Source organism: Leptonotus elevatus, chromosome 8 (genome assembly GCF_054856555.1).
Source record: "Leptonotus elevatus isolate MCC_2025b chromosome 8, RoL_Lele_1.0, whole genome shotgun sequence".
Lineage (NCBI taxonomy): Eukaryota > Metazoa > Chordata > Actinopteri > Syngnathiformes > Syngnathidae > Leptonotus > Leptonotus elevatus.
Genome location: NC_141246.1, coordinates 17,469,468 through 17,491,451, shown reverse-complemented (window position 1 = coordinate 17,491,451; position 21,984 = coordinate 17,469,468). Strand labels below are relative to the sequence as shown.

Here is a 21,984-nt window from a genome sequence, read left to right as displayed (position 1 = left end):
GTTGGGAAAAACACTGATAGTAGATTGACTATTGGCTAATTTTAGAGCAACGTTGGGACATTCATGTCTTTACCTGACACTATCAGAGATGTATTCATTTATATATATGTGTGTATGTGTTACGTTGTGCTTTTACTTTGAATGAGGGGCAGGCAGATCTGCACTGCGTAATACGGAGCTATTTATTTATTTAATATTATTTTTTTAATCTTATTTTGATGTATGCCAGCTACATGGGAAATACTTATGACAAGATTCAGTCAATGAATTCATCAAATAAAAATGCACCTAAATTAAATATTCACCTATTAGTGGATTATTATTATATAAACATTCTTTGTTTTGTATTTTATTTCAGTTTGTTTTGGGAGAGTCAACCCCTGCTTTTTAGGATAAATACAAATTGAAAGTTTATTAGTGTTTTTGTTTTGTTTTTTATTTTGTGATAATCTGTGTTTTGTTGATTAGGTTTTGGATAGATTTTAAAATACGTGTTCCTTGTGTCCCTGGTGTTATTGTCTCGTCAAGTTTCATCATGTCCACTTGTCATCCATGTCCCTTGTGTCATCCAATCATCTCCGCCAGCCACGTGTGTCTTGTCTAAGGTGTCTCTCATTGCCTGTGTCCAAATTCACAAGGCTGGGTCCTCCGAAGGCCGAATTTGTCGGATGCATGACGTCACTCCTGGCGCGACTCGACAACACGCGCAGATCTACCGACAAGCAGCATTGATAATCCATTCATATGTAAGTCCCTGACACCGTGCGTTCTGTCGAGTTGCGCCGGGAATGACGTCATGCAGACGACAAATTCGGCCTTCGGAGGACCCAGCCTTGTGAATTTGGACACAAGAAATCTTCAAGACAGCCTGTTGTTGCTGTCTTGAGTTTAGTTCTCATTTCCCCGTATTTGTTTACAACTTGAAACCTTATTTTGAACTTTAATGTGTTTTGGGGTAACTAGTAGCCTACCTGTTTTGTCTTTTTATTTTTAATTAAATTACCTTTTAAAGCATACCTGCCTCACCTCCGTGCTTCCCTGCGTTTGGGTCGTCAACCTCCATACAAAAACAGGAAACATTTTTGGAGGATTACAATTTTTTTATCATCCAATGGATTTCAATGGGTGTCAATTATACGTGGATGTTTGCTATTTGTGGGCCGGGCAGCTGTTGCCCGCTATTTGCGGGGTTCCACTATAAAAATGTATGAAACCCAGTGTTTTTCCATAGTTTGAAGCCTACAGAGCCCCTTATGGTGACATTCGAAGAGACAAAGAAAAAACTGTGTTCCCTCCTAAGTATTTTTGCGAGGATACTTTCTTCCATAGGAACCTAAGCAACCCGAGGAAAAATAAAAACCTAAACCAGCATCATTGGTTCAATAAATTAGAATATCACAAAAAAGTTATTTCAGTAGATCAATTTAAAATTCAATACTAAAATGGATTAATACAAGGACCTGTACTTACTACTATTGTATCACAATACCTTAGTAAAAAAAAATATATAATAATAACTATACGAGCACACCAAGTTTAACACTCCAAACATGCGTGAAATGAATGCTGTTTTTTATTTATTATTATTATTATTTTTAACTATATTACTTTTGAAACCTGTTTTTAATGTCAGGTTATTAATTTAATGGCAAAAACGCTGCTCTGTTTGGATCATAAATCTGTCAAATCTCACGGCACAACACAGCTGTTTCACTTTTTCAATTGAAATACTGAAAGTTACAATGTTCAAATTAATGTGATGCACCTGTATATTATGTCGATGTTTATAACGGTTTGCTGACATCATCCCGATCATCTTTGCAACGGGATCACCCTGCCATGCATTCATTCAAGTCACGACTCACGACCACCTTTAGAACGTCAACATCTGCGTGAAAGTAGCCATATTCTCATCTTTGAAGATGAAATTCTATGAAATAGTGCAGCAGTCACATGGGTTAGCTGCTTTGACATGTGGCATGTCACAGGACTTGGATAAGAGTTGAAGGACAGAGAAAATAACTTAGAGGCTGCTTTAGGAAGACAAAGAGAGACTTGAAGCTCTTAACATTTATTGTATCTATTTACAGACACTTGGAAAGAGAGCAGATAAAGATGGATGTTGACTGCAACTAGCTGCAGTTGCAGTTGAACAATAGCAACATTCTGTTTGGGGATTTCACTAGTGTGTCTATGTACAAAATAATTAACACTTTTTGTTTTACTGACAAGGTAGACAATATATCATAGGTGGAATGTGAACCATTTAGCCATAATAATGTAAGTCGAGAAGTATTGAGCTTTTGTGACTTGCCTTTTTAAATTATTTAAAGAGGAAGTCAACCCAAAATATTTTTTCAACATCAATATGTTCTATGCAGCCCCACAAGTCTAAATATGGCATTCTGATTAATATTGCGTTCCATCCAATCCAGCTATTTGCATCCATCTCAGGGGGCGGCCATTTTGCCACTTGCTGTCAACTGAAGATGACATCAATCACCTGTTTTTTGAAGCTGTGCTGTGATTGGTTGTTACCTGAGACCTGAACAACTGTGATGTCATCTTCAGTCGACAGCAAGTGGCAAAATGGCCGCCCCCAAAGATGGATAAAAACAGCTGGATTTTGCTTCATAACTCATGTTACACAAATGTAATATTAATCAGAATGTCATGTTTAGACTAGTGAGGTCACATATAACATATTGTCAAGAAATGGTTAAGGTCGACTTCCACTTTAAAATCAAATGTGGCGAAATATAAAGGCAAAATGACAAACTCTATCCCATTCCAAATGCTCGTGCAACAACCTGCACAATTAAGAGTCACTTCAGGAATCTGCTCTGTGAAAACCTTCCGAGAATAACATAACAGCTTTGTGATGTTGTGCAAAGAAGACAAAAAATTGAAAGGTTGGTGCAAAACTTTCTGTGTCTTTTTTGGTCTGCAAGCAGTGCTGGCGTGCACAATAGTCAGGTTTCCATCCAATTGTTTCGAATTTTTTAAGCGAATTTACTGAAAATGTGCAAAATGGACATGCGACTTATGCCCTTTCCATCTGTTCTTCTTTTGCAAATATTGAGGGGGGACTCCGCCACCTATACACCATAGAGATGTGATCCACCAGTAATTTAAAAGAAGAAGAAAACCAGAAAGCGACTGCGCCGTGCAATGACGCCGTATGAGTTTGCTTTTGTAATTCTTGATAAACCGTAGCATTTCTTTGCTGTTTTCCATCTAAAATGGCAATAATATTCGCTTTTTCAATTAATTCCAAAAAGACTTCTGTTTCGTCGTGCCCCCAAACATACCTTACTTTATCGTCCGACATTGCTTTGTGACTACAAACGTACGTGTGACGTCATATCTGGTCAAAACGTGCGACCTGTATCCAGTCTTGCCAACGGTTATTCGCTAATCCTGTTTCCATAGCCAAAATTCGCAATTTCCTTTTTTTTGATACGCTTCAAAATCCACCCCCTTTAAGCGTAAAAAAAACGAATGTTGGGCCTTTTTTCAAATTTAGTTTTATTTTCGCATTTCTTAACAATTAATAAACTAATAATAAATGAATAAAAATGGGTGGATGGAAACCTAACTAAAGACTGTGGTCTGCGTTAGAGGTGAGAATGGTGAAAACACACAATATACTGTACTCGAGTTGGAACAAAGACCAGCTGAGCAAATGTGTTCGGTCATGCTACTATAGCATGGAATCTGCATTTGGATGGTCAAATGTAAATAATACCCTCACACCAACCATATCATATAACTTAAATTCCATTCTTTTAGCGTGAATATACTTGAACTGTCAAGGTAAACGAGCGATTGTGTACGAATGTGTAATCTTGTTCGTAAAGGGCTAAAGTGCATCATTATGTTCTTTTGGTGAAGGGAGCTGGCACTCACCCTCACTATTACATCTGTGGGAAAGAAAAATGAAAATCCACAGCAAGCCTGCTGAAAACGTCACACAGATACACACCACGCAGGAAAATTCCAGGGACAACTTGTGACCTTTCATAATGCATCCATTTATCCTCGCTTCAGCTTCCTGTCCTGTGTCCGACCAACTTAGGTCACAGTGCATACATGACTATTAGAATACAAAGCACATTTGTAGTGTAAGCTGTTGTACAGTTACACCGGAACTGAATGCTACTGTACCACAGGGAGTGTTTTTATTGTCCCACACGTTAGGACTAAGCTGACTAAAGGAAGGGAGGAGACGTGGATGCATTCAGTCTCAGCTGAAGAGGGGGCGAGAGGGCACGTCAAACACTCGAAGTTGAAAGGTCAAGCGGGCGATGTACCTGAGCGAACGTCCTGCTGTTGGGTTTGGGGGTGGGGTTTAGACGACAGGTTGGAGGGGGTGACGTAGTTGAGGCTGGCGCTATTGATGTCCCCCTCGCCCACTAGCGTCAGATCCGACAAGGCGTCCTCTTCCAGCATCTGGACAGACGCCCCCCTGCCAGTGTCCTTGAATGCACCACGCTGGGCCTCCTGGGTCGGGTGAATGGGAGAGAATGTGGCGGGAAACGGCGAGGAAGGCGGTCTGGCGTTCCCCCACCCGCCATTGTCAGAGCCCAACGCAGAGTCCAAACTTTGAGACTGATGGTGAGCGTTGAGAAAATGGCTGCCGCTTGCCCTGTCGTGGCTGGCCTTGTTTCCCAGGCGAGCGCCGCCGTTGCCAGGGTTACGGGAGTGAGGGGTGGAGCAACCGGGGTCGTAGGGCAAAGGCGCGGCGCGGCCGGATGGCGACAGGCGCAGGAAGTCTGGGAGCTGCAGGTCGCTTTTGTTCAGCAGGCCTCGCTGGTCGTCAGCTCTGTTGCTCTGAGCTTTGGATATGAGGTCGAAGAACTCTGTACACACACACACGTGAATAAACCTCCCGAATGGCGGGTGAAAACCGTGCTCGTTGTTGGAGTTGAGGTGGCATGCAAGCGGAGGGAGTCAGTTTGGCAAGTCAAAGCTACATTTAGTGTGCTACATATAGCTAGCTAGTTACATGCTAGCGAGTTAGTGTCATTACAGCAACACGGCTTCAAGAACTAGAATTGAAGAAAGAAGAAGGAGGTCTTTGTATCTTTACCTTCAGCTTCGTCTATATTAATCTTTTTCTGCTTTCGTTTCTCCGGAGCCTTATGAAGAGAGACAGAGTGGTTGGGTAAGGGCTGGCTCCCGGCCTTGCCGTTTTCCCCATGGGGGTGGGTGGAAGCGGCTTTCCTTGACTGCCTGTCCTCCCCCTGGGAGCCACAAGGAGAGCGAGCGCAGAGGTGTCAACGTACAGCAGGGCGAGAGCTACTGATGGAGTCGGGCGTGACGGCATTTTCATGGCGCGTGGGGGCGACTTTTGTGAAGAAGGGGCTATTAAAATGAATCTTAATGGTGCAGTTGTGGGTTTGATGGGATTAATAGCCAATGGCGTTCATGGACTCTTAATAATAACGAGTTAGGTTGGACCTTTATTATGAAGCAATAAAAGTGCTTGATTTCTCCTAGTCGGTCAGCAAAAATATAATAAAAAATGTTGGAAAGAAAACGTACCATATTTTTCAGACCATAAGGCACAGTCGGCATTTCAGTTCGTCGTCTTCAATTCAAATTCCTTTCTATTATGTTTGCGTTCTCATTTGTATCTAATTGCTAGCAGGTGTCTAATGTCTTCGTCATATCTGAACCAGAACTAGTTCCTGTTTCCGTGTCGTGGGAAACGTAGTGCCCCTAGTCTAATGCTATACCTCTTAGAGTAGACCCTGAACTTTTCTAGCGACATATTTCAAGTAATACAATGCAGGACAAGACCGGCACAAGGTAAATGACAACTTCCAATAGCTGCCGGGAACAAGCAAAAAAGGTGAAATAATAGTGAGTGCATTGTGTGGTTTACAGCTGTTGAACTGTCAACCAAGATAGCATTTAGCATTAGCCAAAGTAATAACACAACCACCAGTCACCTGATTATGATTAGAGATGTTCAAACATTCTTTTCGTCTGCCGGAGGATCCTGTCCTCCGCTCAAAGCAATTCACGTGGAACATGCGGCGTTACCCGATATAACTTAGCATAATAGCATATAGGTAAAGCACCTTATGTATTAAAATATTATATTATAAAAATAATAGACCTGTTCATTAATATTGCGGCAAATAGTACGGTGCACCCAATGGTCCGAAAAATACGGTTTATCATATGATATTATAACTAACTAAGTATAAAAAAAAAAACCATAAAATATAATTAATACAAATACAAATCATCATTGCAATGCAGGCTACTTAAATAACCATTGTGGGCTGAAATATTGGATTTGCAAGTATTTCAAAATGTGCCAAATACTTTGTAAATCAGCGGCCTCCAACCATTTGTTTTCATGGACCAGACCAGAAAATGACAGAGAGATACAAGTCTCATATTGCAAAATCAGTGAAAGTCAATTGTACTGAGCTAAGCTGACATAGAAGAAAAAAAAAAAAGTGAAGGTCTTTATTTTCTTCCAAGTCACCTTAGGGCTCAGTGCAATTGATATACATACAGTGCTAAACAAAATCATTTAGACTATTTTTTCCCCCGTTTCTGTAATGGCAACTTTTGTATTAGTTGTAATGAAAAAATATATATAATTGCATTGGTGACAAGCGAAAATCGTTTTAGTAGTTGAATGCTATACTGTACTTGAATAATGAATTAAGACTAGTGAGAGAGAGAAAAACTCATTCCTATTCAAAATGGTAATGTTGAGAGCACATTGAAAATGAAAGCATCCAATCCATATCAAAACACTTTGTGCTGCTTGATAGTCTCGTTTTGTTTTCATGGCAGGTGTTCTAATAGATTTGTTCAACACTGTGAATTTAGTCTTCTACCTTAATTGTAGGCTTCTTTTTGGTGGTATTACTAAAGTCTTCAGAATATTGAATAAAAAATAAAATAAAAAATATATATATCATAGCACACGTTGTAGTGGCTTTCATTTATCTAAAGTGTAATAAAGAAGAAAGTGGGAAAGTTTAAAAAACAAAACGAGTCAAATTAAGGTCTGGTATTAAATGATCCATAGCCCAATGGTTGGGGAAGGCTGTCATTTTTTTTTTTTTTTATATATACAATGGACACCACAGATATGAACTCTGTGTACAATGCACCACCAACACTGTGACACACACCACAACATCTACCAACTACAGAAGCAAATCAACCAAAACTAGCCAAACAAATAACCACTGCACATTGACATCAACTCGATAAAAGCATCTACAATCTAGCGCTATAGTGCTCCCACCACCAACTAATTCTCTTTGTGAAGCTGTAAAAAGCCGACAGTGGATTGATTGGTCAGAGAAAGAAATAACAAAGCAGATGGAAAAGTTGCCGATGCATTGGACCACAGACAGACGACAAAAATAGAACAAGACAGAATCTTGCCCAACATAAAAAACAAACACACACACACACACGCGCGCGGGTTGGATGCTGCCATAGACACGCGTCATACACCTGTGCACAATTATAATACATTGCAAACAAACAGACATGGGTCACTGAAGACAGCGGGGGAGACACTTAGTAGCGTGATATCATCATCAGGAAGAGGAGACATTCAGTGGGTTATGAAACATTCCAGAGTCAGGAGATGATATAAAAGCTGGAAGGCATCTTACGCTTGTTGATTGGTTTCTGCTCGTAGAAGCCCCGATGTGACTTTTCGACGGCGCTGGAGGACAGAAAGTGAAGGGAAAGTGCAGTCCACTTGATTTAAAATGGACTGTTTTCTGTCAATACAAACTGAACGTGGAACTTTTTCCATTACCTTTTCCTGGCATGTGATCTGCCGAATCCAACACCACTCTCAGTCCATCCAGATTGGATATGGGAAGACCGAGATCTAATGGCTCAGATTCACCACTCTTGAAACACGCAAATGGAATTCAGACAGACCGATGATACAACATCATGCAAACGATGCAGCCTTCAAGAGCTGGACTTACAATGCGTGCAACCAAATTTGACAGGTGCAGACCATATTTGGCCACCACCGGCCTGAGAACCTCTGTCACTGGCTTGGTGGGCTTCGCTTTCAGGCCCACCGAGCGGTTAATAGGAACCAAATCTAGCCTGGAACAAGAGGAAACACAATTCCCAGCTTGAAAAGTTACATCAATATGCTACAAGTTATAATCAAAGGATTGAACGTTTCTGACCTAAAGAGAGTGCGCTTTTCAAGTCTGAGGTCCCGAGAACACAATGTCATACAGTCTTGATCCAAAACAAGTGGCTGGGAAAAAAATTAAAATCATAAAGTTATAAAATGCTTTGGTCACGTCATGAAACAGTTAAAAAAATAAAGACTATTTCCATGCTTTTTAATTATCATACAAAAAGATGGGCAGGGAGCAACTTCAACGTCACCCTGACATCAAACAAGCGAGAATTTGAACAAGCAGATAATTATATTCAAGCTGTGATGTCCACAAAACAATATGTTAAAATATGCAACACTTGTTGTCATTAAGCTAGTTGTGTGTTTACAATCAATCAATCAATCATTTGTAAAATTCTAAGTAAAGTAAAAGAAATGAAAGGGGACAGAAAGAAGTCAAACTTGTTTTGTCTTCCCCTGATCAACAACAAAAAAGCAAAAAATCAATGACAGCGAGCGGTCAAGACGCTTTCAGTTAACAATGCTACAAAATAATTCAAATTAGTTCAACTGCGTGTCTTTGTGCTGTATATATTTTTGCAGTAATTGTGCATTTACACATTAAAAAAAAAAACACACAAATAGACTGAGAAGATTTTGTTTTACAATCCAGATTGTTCACCTTGAGTTGAAACACATCTTTCTTTTTGTTTTGTTCTATATTTAGGTTTGGAAAAATTTCATGACGGGCTTTATACAATATTTTAAGGCGGTTAAACTCAATCAATTCATTACATTTTACATTTACATTTTTTTACAAGTTTTTAGTTGTATAAATAATGGATTAGTGTGGTCTCTGTATCCACAACCGCAAACAACACGAATAGCACATTTCTGTAAAAGAAAGATGGATTCAGCGTAGGTTTTGGCCGCACACCCCCACACTAGGTCAGCTATGGAACAATCAATGAATTATATGACAATAATAAATCATTCTTGTTCAATGATTCTTTAACCTTGTGTAACACATTAGATTTAACATATTCTATATGCGTTAATTGTTCATCAATAATGATACCTAGAAACTTAATTTCAGTGTTGCTTCGTGGTTAACTTCTTTTTAGACTTGTTACATTATGCGTTCATCATTTAAGTTACCAGGGTGTTTTTGTTTCTTATATTTATTAGCCATGAATTACTTTTTGCACTGACAAAAAACAAAAACAAAATTCAAATAGACTGTGCAGTTTATGAAGCTTAGAACGGTTCTGTTTCTAGTACGGCATTTCCAATGGAATAACTGTTTTGAAACTGGAGGCTGACCAGCACCGGCAAGGTTCTAAAAACGGAAATCGAAAGTGTTGATTCAACACCTACAGTGTTAAATTTAACACTACAATGTGTCTATATTGGTCCACACTAAATATAGTTAAAACAATATATTTGAAAGTATTACATTTTTCACACTGAGATGACAACTCTCACTAATCACTAATCAACACTGGACATTGTTGATTTTACACTACCTAGTGTGCAGTGTTAAAATATGACACCATCTAGTGTTGTATTGTTTAACGTTCAAAACAAGTTGCTTTCATTAACATTAGAAGTGTTAATATTAACTAATGAACGTGTTAAATTAAAATTGTCAGAGTTAAAACTAACAAACTTTAACACTCCCGTTTTTGCTTTTCTATAAACAACCACACATGACTACTTTGGACAAAAACATTTACTTGACTTTAAATACTTTTGTGTTGTACCTTCTCCCCTCCGACCAGGAAGAGGTCGATAGCTGCCAGGTTGATGCAGAGCTTCTCACAAAGTCCCAGCAACAAATCCCTGATGGAAACGCCAGCCCTCAGCGGCACGGAGCAACAAGACCCATCTGGCAAGTTTATGTTACACTGCCTCAGGGGGGCGCTGCCTCCTCCACGCTCTGATACCGCCACACGGGAAACATCTCCCTGAAGAACAGAAGCAGACAAGAGAGGAGGCGTGGGACAACATGCGGGAATCAAAAGTGAAGAACAATGAGGGGTAACGTTACATTTTCTCATGAAAGTAACTGTAATTAAATATAACAGAACGTTTTTCCGTCTTTCCAGACTCACCTCATTCTTCCCAGAAGCAGATGTCCCAAGCTCCAGACTGGCGCCTGACGACAGCGAACCTTGGGACTCACGCCGACCATTGCTACCAGAGAAATCTGAAAAATCATTCATTCAGCAAATTCAAGAAAGACACAGATGGTTTTTGGTGGTCAAACAAAAAAAAGGATTCCAGTCCTGTTTGCACAATGACAAATAGAACTGCCACAAAGTTTGGAAATGTGTTGTTATTGTGGCAGAAATAAATACGTTCCATTGCATGTGACCGGGTCAGTCATCTTGCTAATTTTGCACATGAGTAACAAGAGTAAAAGTTGTGATGGAATATTATAGAAAATATTAGTATGAAGATGAACTGACTGTAATTAAAGTCGGTCAGTTCTCGCTTCTTTGGACCTTTGCCAAAGCTCCTGTTGCGGGACCAAGAGAAGAACATTCCCTTCTTCCTGTCTCCTGAATCATCCCGGCTGTCGTCATTCAAAGAGCGACCTGACTTGCTCCTTTTGTCCTCCTGTAGGATCCAAACAGGAAGAAAGGAAATGGGCAGACAGCACTTGTTTTGACACGCAGCAGAGTGGAGGCCAGCGCACATGTGTTTTTGCTTACCTTCTTGGGCGTGGACAGGTTGGAGCGGTCCGAGCCCGTGGTGCTGTGTTTGGAGGTGGGGCTGCTGGGGATGTGGTAAGGGTCAGGCAGGGGTCGGCCCTCCACCTCGGCTAACATGCATGCTTGGTAGAGCAGAGACTTGAGGAAACGTGTGTAACTATCAAACTTCATCAGGTTGAAAATCTAAAAATGGAAGAAGCAAATAGAGAGAGAATGAAGTCATCAAAACTGAAAACACAAATGGAGATTAAGAACATTTCACAGGATTAGAGAGGGGAATAGACTAAAACTATATATAGCATCTAGAGCTGTGCATGAATCGGTGGTGACTTAAATTAGTAGTGGATTAATTGTTGTAAATGAACGCCCACTTGAGTCATAATGTGTCAATGCATATCGTCATAGAGGAACATATGAATGGAATCTCCTGTCTCCCTTTATGTGGAGATTGCTCACACGCGTAAACGACAAACGACGCGTAACCCGGAAATAGTTTTTGTGTGACACTGTTATACGGAATAATTGGCTGCTTTAATGTCTACACACAACAAACGAAAGGGACTTTGCAAACGTGGCTGCTGGCCGCTAATCACACCTTCTTAGCTTAGACGAAATAGCTTAGCATTAGCGAGGACAAATCTACTAGCATAGCATTAGCGAGCATAGCATTAGCAAGGACAAGGGAACTAGCATAGCATTAGCTAGCTTAGCATTAGCGAAGACGATGATACTAGCATAGCATTAGCAAGCTTAGAATTAGCGAGGACAAAGCTATAAGCGTAGCATTAGTGATCTTAGCATTAATGAGGACGAAGCTACAAACGTAGCATTAGTGATCTTAGCATTAGCGAAGACAAAGCTATTAGCATAGAATTAGCGAGCTTAGCATTAGCGAGGACAAAGCTACAAGCGTAGCATTAGTGATCTTAGCATTAACGAGGACGAAGCTATTAGCATAGTATTAGCGAGCCTAGCATTAATGAGGACAAAGCTACAAACGTAGCATTAGTGATCTTAGCATTAGTGAAGACGAAGCTATTAGCATTGCATTAGCGAGCTTAGCATTAGCGAGGACAAAGCTACAAGCGTAGCATTAGTGATCTTAGCATTAACGAGGACGAAGCTACAAAAAACTAGTACACATGACGCAGATGGAATTAAAATGGGACAAAACAACATCCTTAGTTCTCCCGTCGGCCAGGGAAAACGGCACGGGATCCTTAAAGTAAGTTTATTTAAGTTATTTCCGTTGGGGTTGGTACACTGCGTCAATGGCTAATGTAGGCTTCGACAACTCAATGTTTAAATGAGATAAGTGAATACGGCTTAGTAAACGTATGAAGATAAAGCGCTGTTCAAGTGCACTCCATTTACCATTTAATATTTAGATTTCATATGTTGGACGTTGACGCGAACGTAAACCAGAAACCAGTGGTACTTGTACACAGTTCTTTGCGGTTCCATGACCAACTTCTTTATGTGGCTGTCAAAATTGCAATAAGAGCATCACAAGATAACAGGCTTAGGGGTGTTTTGGAAAACCGCATTTGAGGTTCAGTATCAAGAGTTAATGTTAAATGAGTTAAAAGATAAAGGATGATGTTAAGGATAACCTTTTCGACTCGTGACTCTTGATATTAGCAACATTTCCGATGAAATCAATCGAGCTTCTTAATAATGTTTCCTTTTACACAACAAGCCTTGCTAATGTGTTATTTAATCAGCCACTACTCTACAATTAATACACTGTCAAGATAGTATTTTTTATTTTATTTTTTTCAGTGCTATCTTGTTGTCCAGCCAACCTGTAACTGTTGCTCCTTGAACATGTCAGGTCGGGGCGCATTGAGGATGTCGTCAGCGAGCTGAGCTTGACTGTCAATGTTGACCGGCGTGGTGGCTTTGCTGGACAAGAAACTGTTGTAGATTTCTCTGGCTCGCTGAGACAACTGGGAGCAAGACGGGAGAGCAAGTTATAGCATCTAAAGTACATTGCGCCAAAAGGATGGAAATAAGAAGCACGCGTAGTGTATGCTGTACCTGCTTTTTGTCATTTTCAGAGACGTGGCTGAAGAACTCGCATGCCTGCCAGAACAAAATATTCTCCTCACTGAACTCTTTCTTCAGGAATTCCTGCAGTGACAAAAATGTGGATTACAAATAAAACAACCCTTTGACAAGCAAGGTCATGATTGCTTTAATAACATGAATAGCAGTTCAACATATATTGTTCGTTTTGTACAAGTAGATCTAGAGTCCATTTCTGCCACTCGCGGTACAATCAATAATATTGATCCCTCCCTCATTATTTAAGAATCTCTCCCAGGATGTAAATGCTGAAATTAGTAGATAAAAGTAGTCACCAGTGCGATTAGTAACAGTTTCTTTCCAAGGAACACTTATCTGGAAAAGTCAAGAGGTTCAAGTCAACATGTCTCTGCAGCAGAAGAGCAGCTACAGTTCGTTACCGAGAAGTATCGGACTCCCACGGGGTCCTGCAGTAGCCTCTCGAAGCACACGGCCCAGCTGGCCACTCGTCTCTCGGTGTGGCGCCGGTGACTCTGCACACTGGGGAGGCTGGCATTACTGTTCAGACTGTTGTCGCTGCTGCAGCCCTGCAGCTCCACGCTGTTCAGTTCTAGACAACGCACACAGCTAGGATGTAAGGATAACGGCAATATCGTGATATTATATAACTGCCACAATATCGCCGTCGTCATGTCACGATATTAAATAGCGGCACATCTAATACACAGGCGAAGTTGAATTCCATTTGTGCAGTTCAAGCACCCTCTGGTGGTTAGTTTATTTTAATTAGATATGTTTTGGCCACTGCGGCGGTTATCTCTCCTATAAATCAGTCGTACCAGCAGATATTTCAACATCTCCATAAAAAAAACGAAACGGGAACCCTGGGTAAAAAAAATAAATCATGCAATCATTGAACTGCATGGATTTTTTGCATTGTTATGTAATTGTCCTATATTAGTGTGTATCCCCAGTGTTAAAATAGACTTATACAACAAGATCAGGAGATCAGAAAAAATAAATAATAATAATAAGAGAAGGCTGCATGAAGTGAACATGGCCTGTGCAGTAAAAAAAAAAAAGCAGTGCTTTGGGGAATCACTAGTCAAGTGGCCAAGATGATGCAAAACTACTGAATGAACAAGAAGATTTAAATCCACCCCCCCCCCCCCCAAAAAAAAAAGACCGCGTGATTGCTGTGTGATTTCTACAATTGCGTACGTCAACCTTTTCGTTCACACTACTCTGTTGTGATTCTGTTCGTTCATGAAGAATTCCCGGGATGATTTGCATTTTGTGTAAATGTTCTCCATCAATTTAATGAGATTAAAGCTATGTAGTCAAACAATTGAATATGGAAGTCCCACACAGAAAATACACATTTAAATACATAAAATTGACCCTTTTAGTACTTATCCATCCATATCAGTTAATTCACAAGACCACTCAATATTATTTGACAGTTAACAAAGACACATTATATCCTAAAAATGTTATGGAATCATCTTCCAAACTCCATTACATGAACTATTGCCTCATTAATGGCTAAAAACAAGCCACAATACAAAAATGCTGCCTTTGCAAAGGTAATAATGATTTGCTTTGATTGAAAGTGACACTGTCAGGGAGATATTAATATTAATCTCTCCCTGAATAATTCGATAAATAATGCAATTTAGTGAAAAATAGCCGATAAACATCAGATGACAAAAAAAAGCAAGCAGTAAAAATTGACTGCAGGTTCCAAACCAAACTGAATTTGGATAAATAGCTTGATAAATGTTGCTATGGTTTTAGCATTCAATAAACAAACCAATTTAAAAAACAATACAATGTTGAAATCAGCATATTGAGGTTATCACATGACGAGCATTGTCAGACAACGATTCATCAAAGGAACAATTCTTTCACTACTGACTCACTCGCGACAATGTACACTTTTTAAACTAATTAGCCACTCTTTTGTGTTGCACAATTAGTCAAGTGGAAAATGTTTGATCACATGCCATTTTTTTTGTTATCAATACGCCCAAACACACTTGATCCAATAAACCGGTTCCACCTCATTTCATTCCAATCCACAAGCTATCTTGTAACAATCATCAGAACTTTTTTGCCATGTCCCAACCTTGGAATACACAAGTGGTTTTGTTTTTGGCTTGCATTTACGTAGATGTCTCTTGGTGCGTTAGCACCTAACCCTAACCAAACGCTAACCAAACGCCAGCTGTCTCCTCACCTGGGTAGAGCTGGTAGGAACCAGTGTGGTGCCAGCAGTAGCGAATCCTAAGTGGCAGCCAAGCACCTCCATCCATACTCACGCTAACAGGGCCCCGCACAGGGTTACACCGCACCAAGTGTAACACACACGCATTGTGACACCATCGCAAGGAGGGCGCGATAGAAAAAGAATGGAAGGAGGCAAAGACGTAGTGAATCGGCCCAACAACCCGAGAAACTCGGGTCGCAGCGCGCACGCGGCCACATGCGTGTATGATTGTGTGCGTCCACCAATGATCTGCTCAGTGGGTAAGTGATACATGCCCACACGGGTCTTTGACATGATAAATAATTCAGAGCTGAGGGAAGGAAAAAGGACAGGTCGTGCACGCGCATGCACTGCAGTATTCATTAGGGTGCTAGTTAAGAGACGGACAGTGGACACTGCTGTGACTTAAGATGGCCGCACATATGTCAACCCAATCTTATATTGACCATTCTGACATATCCAAACAAACATAGTATTAAAATAAATAGTATTTATTTATTTACTGCCGATTCAATTTGTATCACGATTCGATACCGATTAATCCCAATACGAATCTATAAATTTATTATTGCGATTTATTTTTTTTACTCACATTTAGAAAATACTAATCAGAAAACTTGTATATGTACACTGTAAGATTTGTATGAAAATTTATTTATTTATCCAAAAATTCAGGCTTATAACTGAGCCACTGCATTTAACAAACAGTCTGTTTCATGTTTGAACAGCACTGAAATAAAATATTAAGGCTTAATGTTCCATTAATATAACATTCTTCCATGCTTAATGTGTGAATCCTAACCCAAAGTAAGACGTTTTGTTGAATATTCCCATAAAAAAAATAATTATGTTTAAAAATCGATTCGGCCGCATTTCGAATCGATTCGAGAATTGCGCGCTGTAATATCGCGATATATTGTCGAATAATTTTTTTGTAACACCCCTAATGTTTAGCATATCTCCTGCCAGTAGATTACAGCTTCTTGACAGTCAGGATGTCGATGGGGGACAACGTGATCAGCGCGCACCATCAGCACCGGGGCTCCGCAAGGATGCGTCCTCTGTCCACTGTTTTTCTCCCGCTACACAAACGACTGCACCTCAACGCACCCGGCTGTCAAACGACGACAACATAGACTACGTTTACATGCAGTTAAATATCCCTCGTGTTACACAAACATTGACATCAGCAAGGATGATATATTTTCGTAATTCTAATTAAATAATTGTTAACATAAATTTTTAAAAATTCTGAATTGTCTTAAAGTGCAATAAGTCAGGTATTTCATAAATGTAAGAAAATACAATACATTTCAAGAAAACAGTGAGAAACAAAAAGTGGCCTTTAAAATTGTATTTTCTTCTACATTTATGGTAAAAAAGATATTCAAATAATTGATTCATGGTTTTATGAATCGATATCAGGCTCGAAAAGGAATATCCAATTTTTTAAACACAGCCCTATCTATAAAAAAATACTTGTAAACATAGTTTCCTCTTCACAAGCATCCAACTTTTTTTTTTATGTAGAAAATGTATCAAATAAAGACAAAAAGAGCCTCATTATTGTACTGCTAAGCATTTGAATGTTTGTCGACTTAAAACCTCAGCGTTTCACTCTCCTGCTACATTTAAATTATGACTGAGTGAGTGTGACGTGGACACCAAAAGCTATCGGGACATTGATCCTAAAACTTGATTACTTTTTGTTGAGGTGTGCCTAATGAAGTGACTAATTGCTGCATCCTGGCCTGTACTGTACATCCTCCTTTCCGTGTGAGTGACAAGTGAGCAGTCGCCCTCCCTTTTGTCTCTTTTCTCACCTCCAGCTCCTCCTTTTTATCTCCCATCTGCCGTGGCAGCGAGGTGCCGACGCATTAGCATGATCCACAATCAATGCCTTTTATTTATCTAGCCACATAGCGAGCAGCAACAGTGTGGCAGACACAGAAAATCTATTTAACACATATTGATGAACCACATCACATGGGTGGGGGGAGGGGGGGGGGGGGGGTCAAGTTAGTAGAGATGGCTAATTTTACTGCAAATGAACATGGCCTCGTGTTTAAAAAAAAAAAAAAGGATTTGGCCCCGTGCTATGTCACTTGCTAACACATATCCTCAGTGTGTGTTGTGGCAAGCTTGCTTTTAAACTAACTCAAAGACAAGACATTCAAACAGCCACCACTTTTTTTGCCGTTTATATAATTCATGTGTGAAAGTATTCCGATTTCTGTGGCGTTCAAATTCAAAACGGGCCATGGCCGCAACCTCAATACTTCTGTCATGCCGCTTCTCATTGAGAGGAACAAAAATAGACCGAGAGAAGGCAGCCAACTTGACACTGGGCACAAAAAGTGCACAAGCAGATTATGAGAACGCAACAATAGTGACGATCATTGTTAAGAGGGAAAAAAATAGCAACTCACCTCCGTCGGAGACTGCGGTAGACTGTAAAAAAACACAGAGAGACATGGATTACAATCTCTCCTCATCACAGATAAGATGCTACGCACTCAAAACACATGCTCGTACAAGTGATGTGAAGGCCAACAGGCATCTGGCCTGAGCACACACACACACTCGTGACGGCATGAAGGAACACTTTCCACGGGATATGACACACACACACACACACACACACACACATCATGATAGACTCAAGTCCTCAGTGGGTGGAATCGTCGGTGAACTGGATGTGCCTGCTCTGCAAGGACACCTCCCTAGACGGGAGGTGCTTACTGGCTATGAGTGATGATCAGACGACAGCACTTCACACTCAAGTGTGATTTCGTGTATGCGTCACCAAGATAAGAACACCAAAATCCACTTGAATCCGAATTCTAACCCAGAAAAAGACAGACAGACATCCACACAAAACTCGTTTAAAAAATGGAGAAAAAAAACCTCACTAGACAGCCATAACATTACTGTTGCACAATCTATTTATTTATTTTCTATTTATTTGAGCATGTTTATGAAAGAGGCAAACTGTAAGAAAATGCTATAAAGGTACTGCATTTGTTCCACTACTCTGCCCTGCAATCGCAATAAAATGTGGCTTGTCCCCAATAGGATTCGTTAACGAAAGCTAAAGAAATAACTGAACTAAAATTGAAAAAAAAAAAACTTGTTATAGTGACATTTTCCTTCGTTGACATCATTATCAATTAATTTAACACATGAGCCTTTGGTGTTGATTTTAAATGGGATATTACGCTAAATTGAAAACTAAGCAATTAAATAAATAGTTCCCTAAAGTTTTCACATAATTTCTTAATTTTATTTATTTCTTTATTGTAAATAAAAAGTCAGTTCCCAGTGTCAGCATAATTTTTTATACGGTAGAAGATTTAAACAAATCCATAAATGACAAGTTCCCTGTATCTCTGTGAGTGAAAAAAGCATGCTAATTAGGGGTGTGCCAAAAAATCGATTCTCATAAGAATCGTGATTCTTATTTAGTACGATTCAGAATCGATTTTATTTAAATTATTTTATACTGTCTTGCTTTTGTCTGTGTGTGCCTTTATTTGGAGCGCTGTTCATGTTTGGCCACTGAGGGGCAGTGTGGTTCGACGCGGTCTAATACACTGTTGTAGCCACATTAGAGAGTAGAAGGAAAAAGTCACGATCAAGTTATTCCAATAAAAGTGTTTTTTTTCAGCGTGGAGCCGTTCTTCTGAGTGACAAAAGTGCCGCGAGTAGCATGCTAATTGGCATTAGCGAGTCAGACTGGAGTAGATCATTACAATTCCCTGCACATCTATTGATTGAAGCAAAAATCATTGTCAATCACATCATTTTGAATCAAAAAAGTGTTCTTAATCGAAAATCGATAAATCGATTTGGCATCGAATCGCAGGCCCAAAAATCGGAATCGAATCGTGAGACATTCAAAGAGTCCCACCCCTCATGCTAATGTAGCTAATTTGGGGATTTCGTCAGGGTTCGTAAAAGGTTTCAAAATATCTTCGCAGACGGTTAAAAATTGTCTGAATATGTTTGAAATGTCTTTAGGACACGTAAAAACTGTGTGAACATCTTACAAATCCTGATGAAAAGCCAAGTTTCGCAACATTGGCAAGCGTTCCCCGCTCAGTGAGATAACAGCTTTATCGACCTTTAGATTTGTAAAAAGAAGGTCAACAGTTGTCTGGGAGTTGAGGTCCTAATTTACTACGTGTCTCGTGGACTGACGTCATCGAGCGGCAGCCAATTAAAAAAGCGCCACCAGATGACGCCGCTCAGAGGCGACAATCGTGCTTCTAAAGTGAAGAAGAAGATGAAGAAGACAAAGAAGGAGAGAGGGAGGAAGAGACAGACAGAGAGACATCATTTGCCAAAGTGAAATTTTAAGAAAGAACTGAAATATATGTGAGAACCCCTCATTCATTTTTATTAAATGGAGGGCATCCCGCAGGGCATGCTAAAGCCGATAAATGTTGCTACGAGGTACTGTATTTTCAACCTCAATCTGCCATCTCGAAGCAGCCCATCACATGTTATTGCACTCTGGATAAATGTTCAGCTCGTAAACCCTCCAAATTGACTGCAGGCTCATCTTGAATTCAATGCTCAACCTCTGAAATATAAAACCTCCCACCTACTATCATGTGCTAATGTTTTCATTGTGAGTCGGCTCTCTGTGTGGTGTAACATTTACAATACAAACTATCCACAAGGGAAAGTATCACATAAAGCCAGAAACTGATGTTATGGTAAAAGGCAGTTTTGTGTTTGTTTGTTTAGAATAGTAGAAAATATATATTTTTTTAATGATCACAAGGTAGATGCTGAGAAGGAAAAACTACTGTGTGGAGAATATTTTCTGCATGAGGATGAAACCCATTTTTTCTTTCTTCCAGAAAGTCATATGATGTGTAATGGATGCTTACAGTAAACTTCCGTAGCTCCGCAAGGGGAGTGGCTACTTTCTACGTCATCCTAGTGATTGTGGCTGGACAAAATTAAACAAAATCTTCCTTGTGACCTTAGTTAGTCACTAGCCTTTTCATTAAAATATTCAAGAAAGACCTCATTGTCTGCCGTGGTCATCTTGTGAGAGATTCAAAATCAATTTGGAAGTAAAGAAAAAATGGCCCTCGTCATTGGCCTTTTTGGCAGGCCTCCTGACAAATTTTGGCCCATCGCTTCTGACATGAAGCAACCAACGCCAACAACAAGAAAAACAGGCTCAAATCATATCCCTTGACTACTCATGTAAAGATTAGTGGCGGTTACTTCCCTCGTGATTTACATGAACATGAACTAAGCTTGCCATCCGTTGATTTATTCGGTAACCTGAGTATACGGGAAAGGCCTTGAGGAAAATCCCTACATTCCACCTGAAGAAGGAAGGTGTGAGGTGAAAACAATAACGGCAAACACTGAACACTGACACTCGTATCCATACCAGTCTACGGTATTCTAGACCAAATCAATGATTTCAACTCTGTGGGAACAGATCTTTCTGTTCCAGCCTACCATTGACGACTATAGCCGTCAATGGCAGCGAATGAGCTAACCGATAGACGCGCGCTTGAGTGAGTTTGGCATGGACCAATCAAAAATAACAACAAATCCTGCTGGGCTTGCTCACACTGAACAAATCTCATATGCCGGTGACTTCGTGTTGCAACTTGTCTGTGGACTTCCCTGGCCACACTTCATGAAATGTGTGAATTTCAAATATCGTCTGGAAGAGCAAAGGTAATTCCCCTGAAGTCAAAAGATATTTGATATGACTTGTTGGTAGTTGACTGTGGTCAAAGAACCACAGAGGGCAACAAAGGGCAGAGGGCCGAACCCTGTCATGGATACTTGCCATAGATACTACTCCCTTTGCTGATCTGAACTTCTTGTAAGCATTTCAGTGGCATGTGCTTTGTTTCTGGTGTGTGTGTGTGCGTTTAATATATAGGGTGCGTTCGTCTTCACTCCCACCCTCTTAATGTGATCACTTCCAGACGTTCCCTGCGGTGGGGTGGTTTGGCCCCTAGTAAAGGCCCCAAATCCCTTCCTCTTTTCCTTACCGCACTCTCCCGCCAACTTTTTTTCGTGCTCCCCTTTCACTCGATCCAGACTTACTTACTAACACTAATTAGAAACCTCCAACTCATTCTAGTCAGTACTTTATTACTTCTTCTATCTTTTCACAGGCTCCAGTTTTCACCCTCCTGCTGCTGCCTTGTGCCAGCCATTCCTGATAGCAGGAGTGAGAAATGCTGAGGTTTTTTGGAACTTTCCCACACATCGAAGGGGTTTATGTCGCTGGAAAAGTTACCTTTGAGAAAATACTAATTTGTTGTAGTTTAGATGTTTCTGGGGTTGGTGAAAAACTCTGGTTGGTAACCCGGTGTCTGGTCGGTGCTGGATTTCACTTTCCTTTCTTTTCTTTGATCCTTCCTCGGGTCTCCTGACAACCTCACGACTCTAGTTGGATTCTGAAGTATTCGGTTTAGGTGAACGGTATGGGATTTTTGATAGGTTTTAGGTGAATTAATGAGTACACACACACACACACGCACATGCACAAAAAAAAGAAAGAAGAGAATATAGAATGACATAATCCTGTTTTTTATGTTTTGTTTATGCTTACTTTCAATGAATGACATGAAGGAATAAAAGTGAATGTGAATCTTCTGTAAAATCAAAGGGAAATACTTTTTTTTTTGAATTATCGCAGTTGTTCTTGGACCTGCAACTCAGTTTGCAGTGGTTGACTCTCCACTAACAAAGACTACTGCCTCCCTCATCACGAGAATGCTCTGACGTCACTACACACTCTTAGTCAGAGAGACGCTACGGATCTCGTAAATTGCCCTGGA

General features: G+C 40.1%; 1 protein-coding gene across 3 annotated transcripts in view; it reads right to left on the bottom strand.

Moving 5' to 3' along the window:
* Positions 1-2,055: 2,055 nt before the first annotated feature.
* The window catches only part of rgs12b (regulator of G protein signaling 12b), a 50,930-nt gene continuing 31,001 nt past the window's right edge, over positions 2,056-21,984 (bottom strand). For 2 of the 3 annotated variants that reach the window (XM_086083020.1, XM_086083021.1), the window contains exons 6-19: positions 17,584-17,605; positions 13,326-13,495; positions 12,898-12,990; positions 12,663-12,806; positions 10,858-11,040; positions 10,612-10,762; positions 10,255-10,349; positions 9,904-10,107; positions 8,202-8,275; positions 7,989-8,115; positions 7,811-7,907; positions 7,662-7,714; positions 5,093-5,246; positions 2,056-4,862 (exon numbers count right to left, since the gene is read on the bottom strand). In XM_086083020.1, the coding sequence (XP_085939146.1) occupies positions 4,297-4,862; positions 5,093-5,246; positions 7,662-7,714; positions 7,811-7,907; positions 7,989-8,115; positions 8,202-8,275; positions 9,904-10,107; positions 10,255-10,349; positions 10,612-10,762; positions 10,858-11,040; positions 12,663-12,806; positions 12,898-12,990; positions 13,326-13,495; positions 17,584-17,605 (2,133 nt within the window). In that variant the 3' untranslated portion in view covers positions 2,056-4,296. The remainder of the gene's footprint in view (positions 4,863-5,092; positions 5,247-7,661; positions 7,715-7,810; positions 7,908-7,988; positions 8,116-8,201; positions 8,276-9,903; positions 10,108-10,254; positions 10,350-10,611; positions 10,763-10,857; positions 11,041-12,662; positions 12,807-12,897; positions 12,991-13,325; positions 13,496-17,583; positions 17,606-21,984) is intronic. The other variant, XM_086083022.1, reaches the window with a different exon arrangement.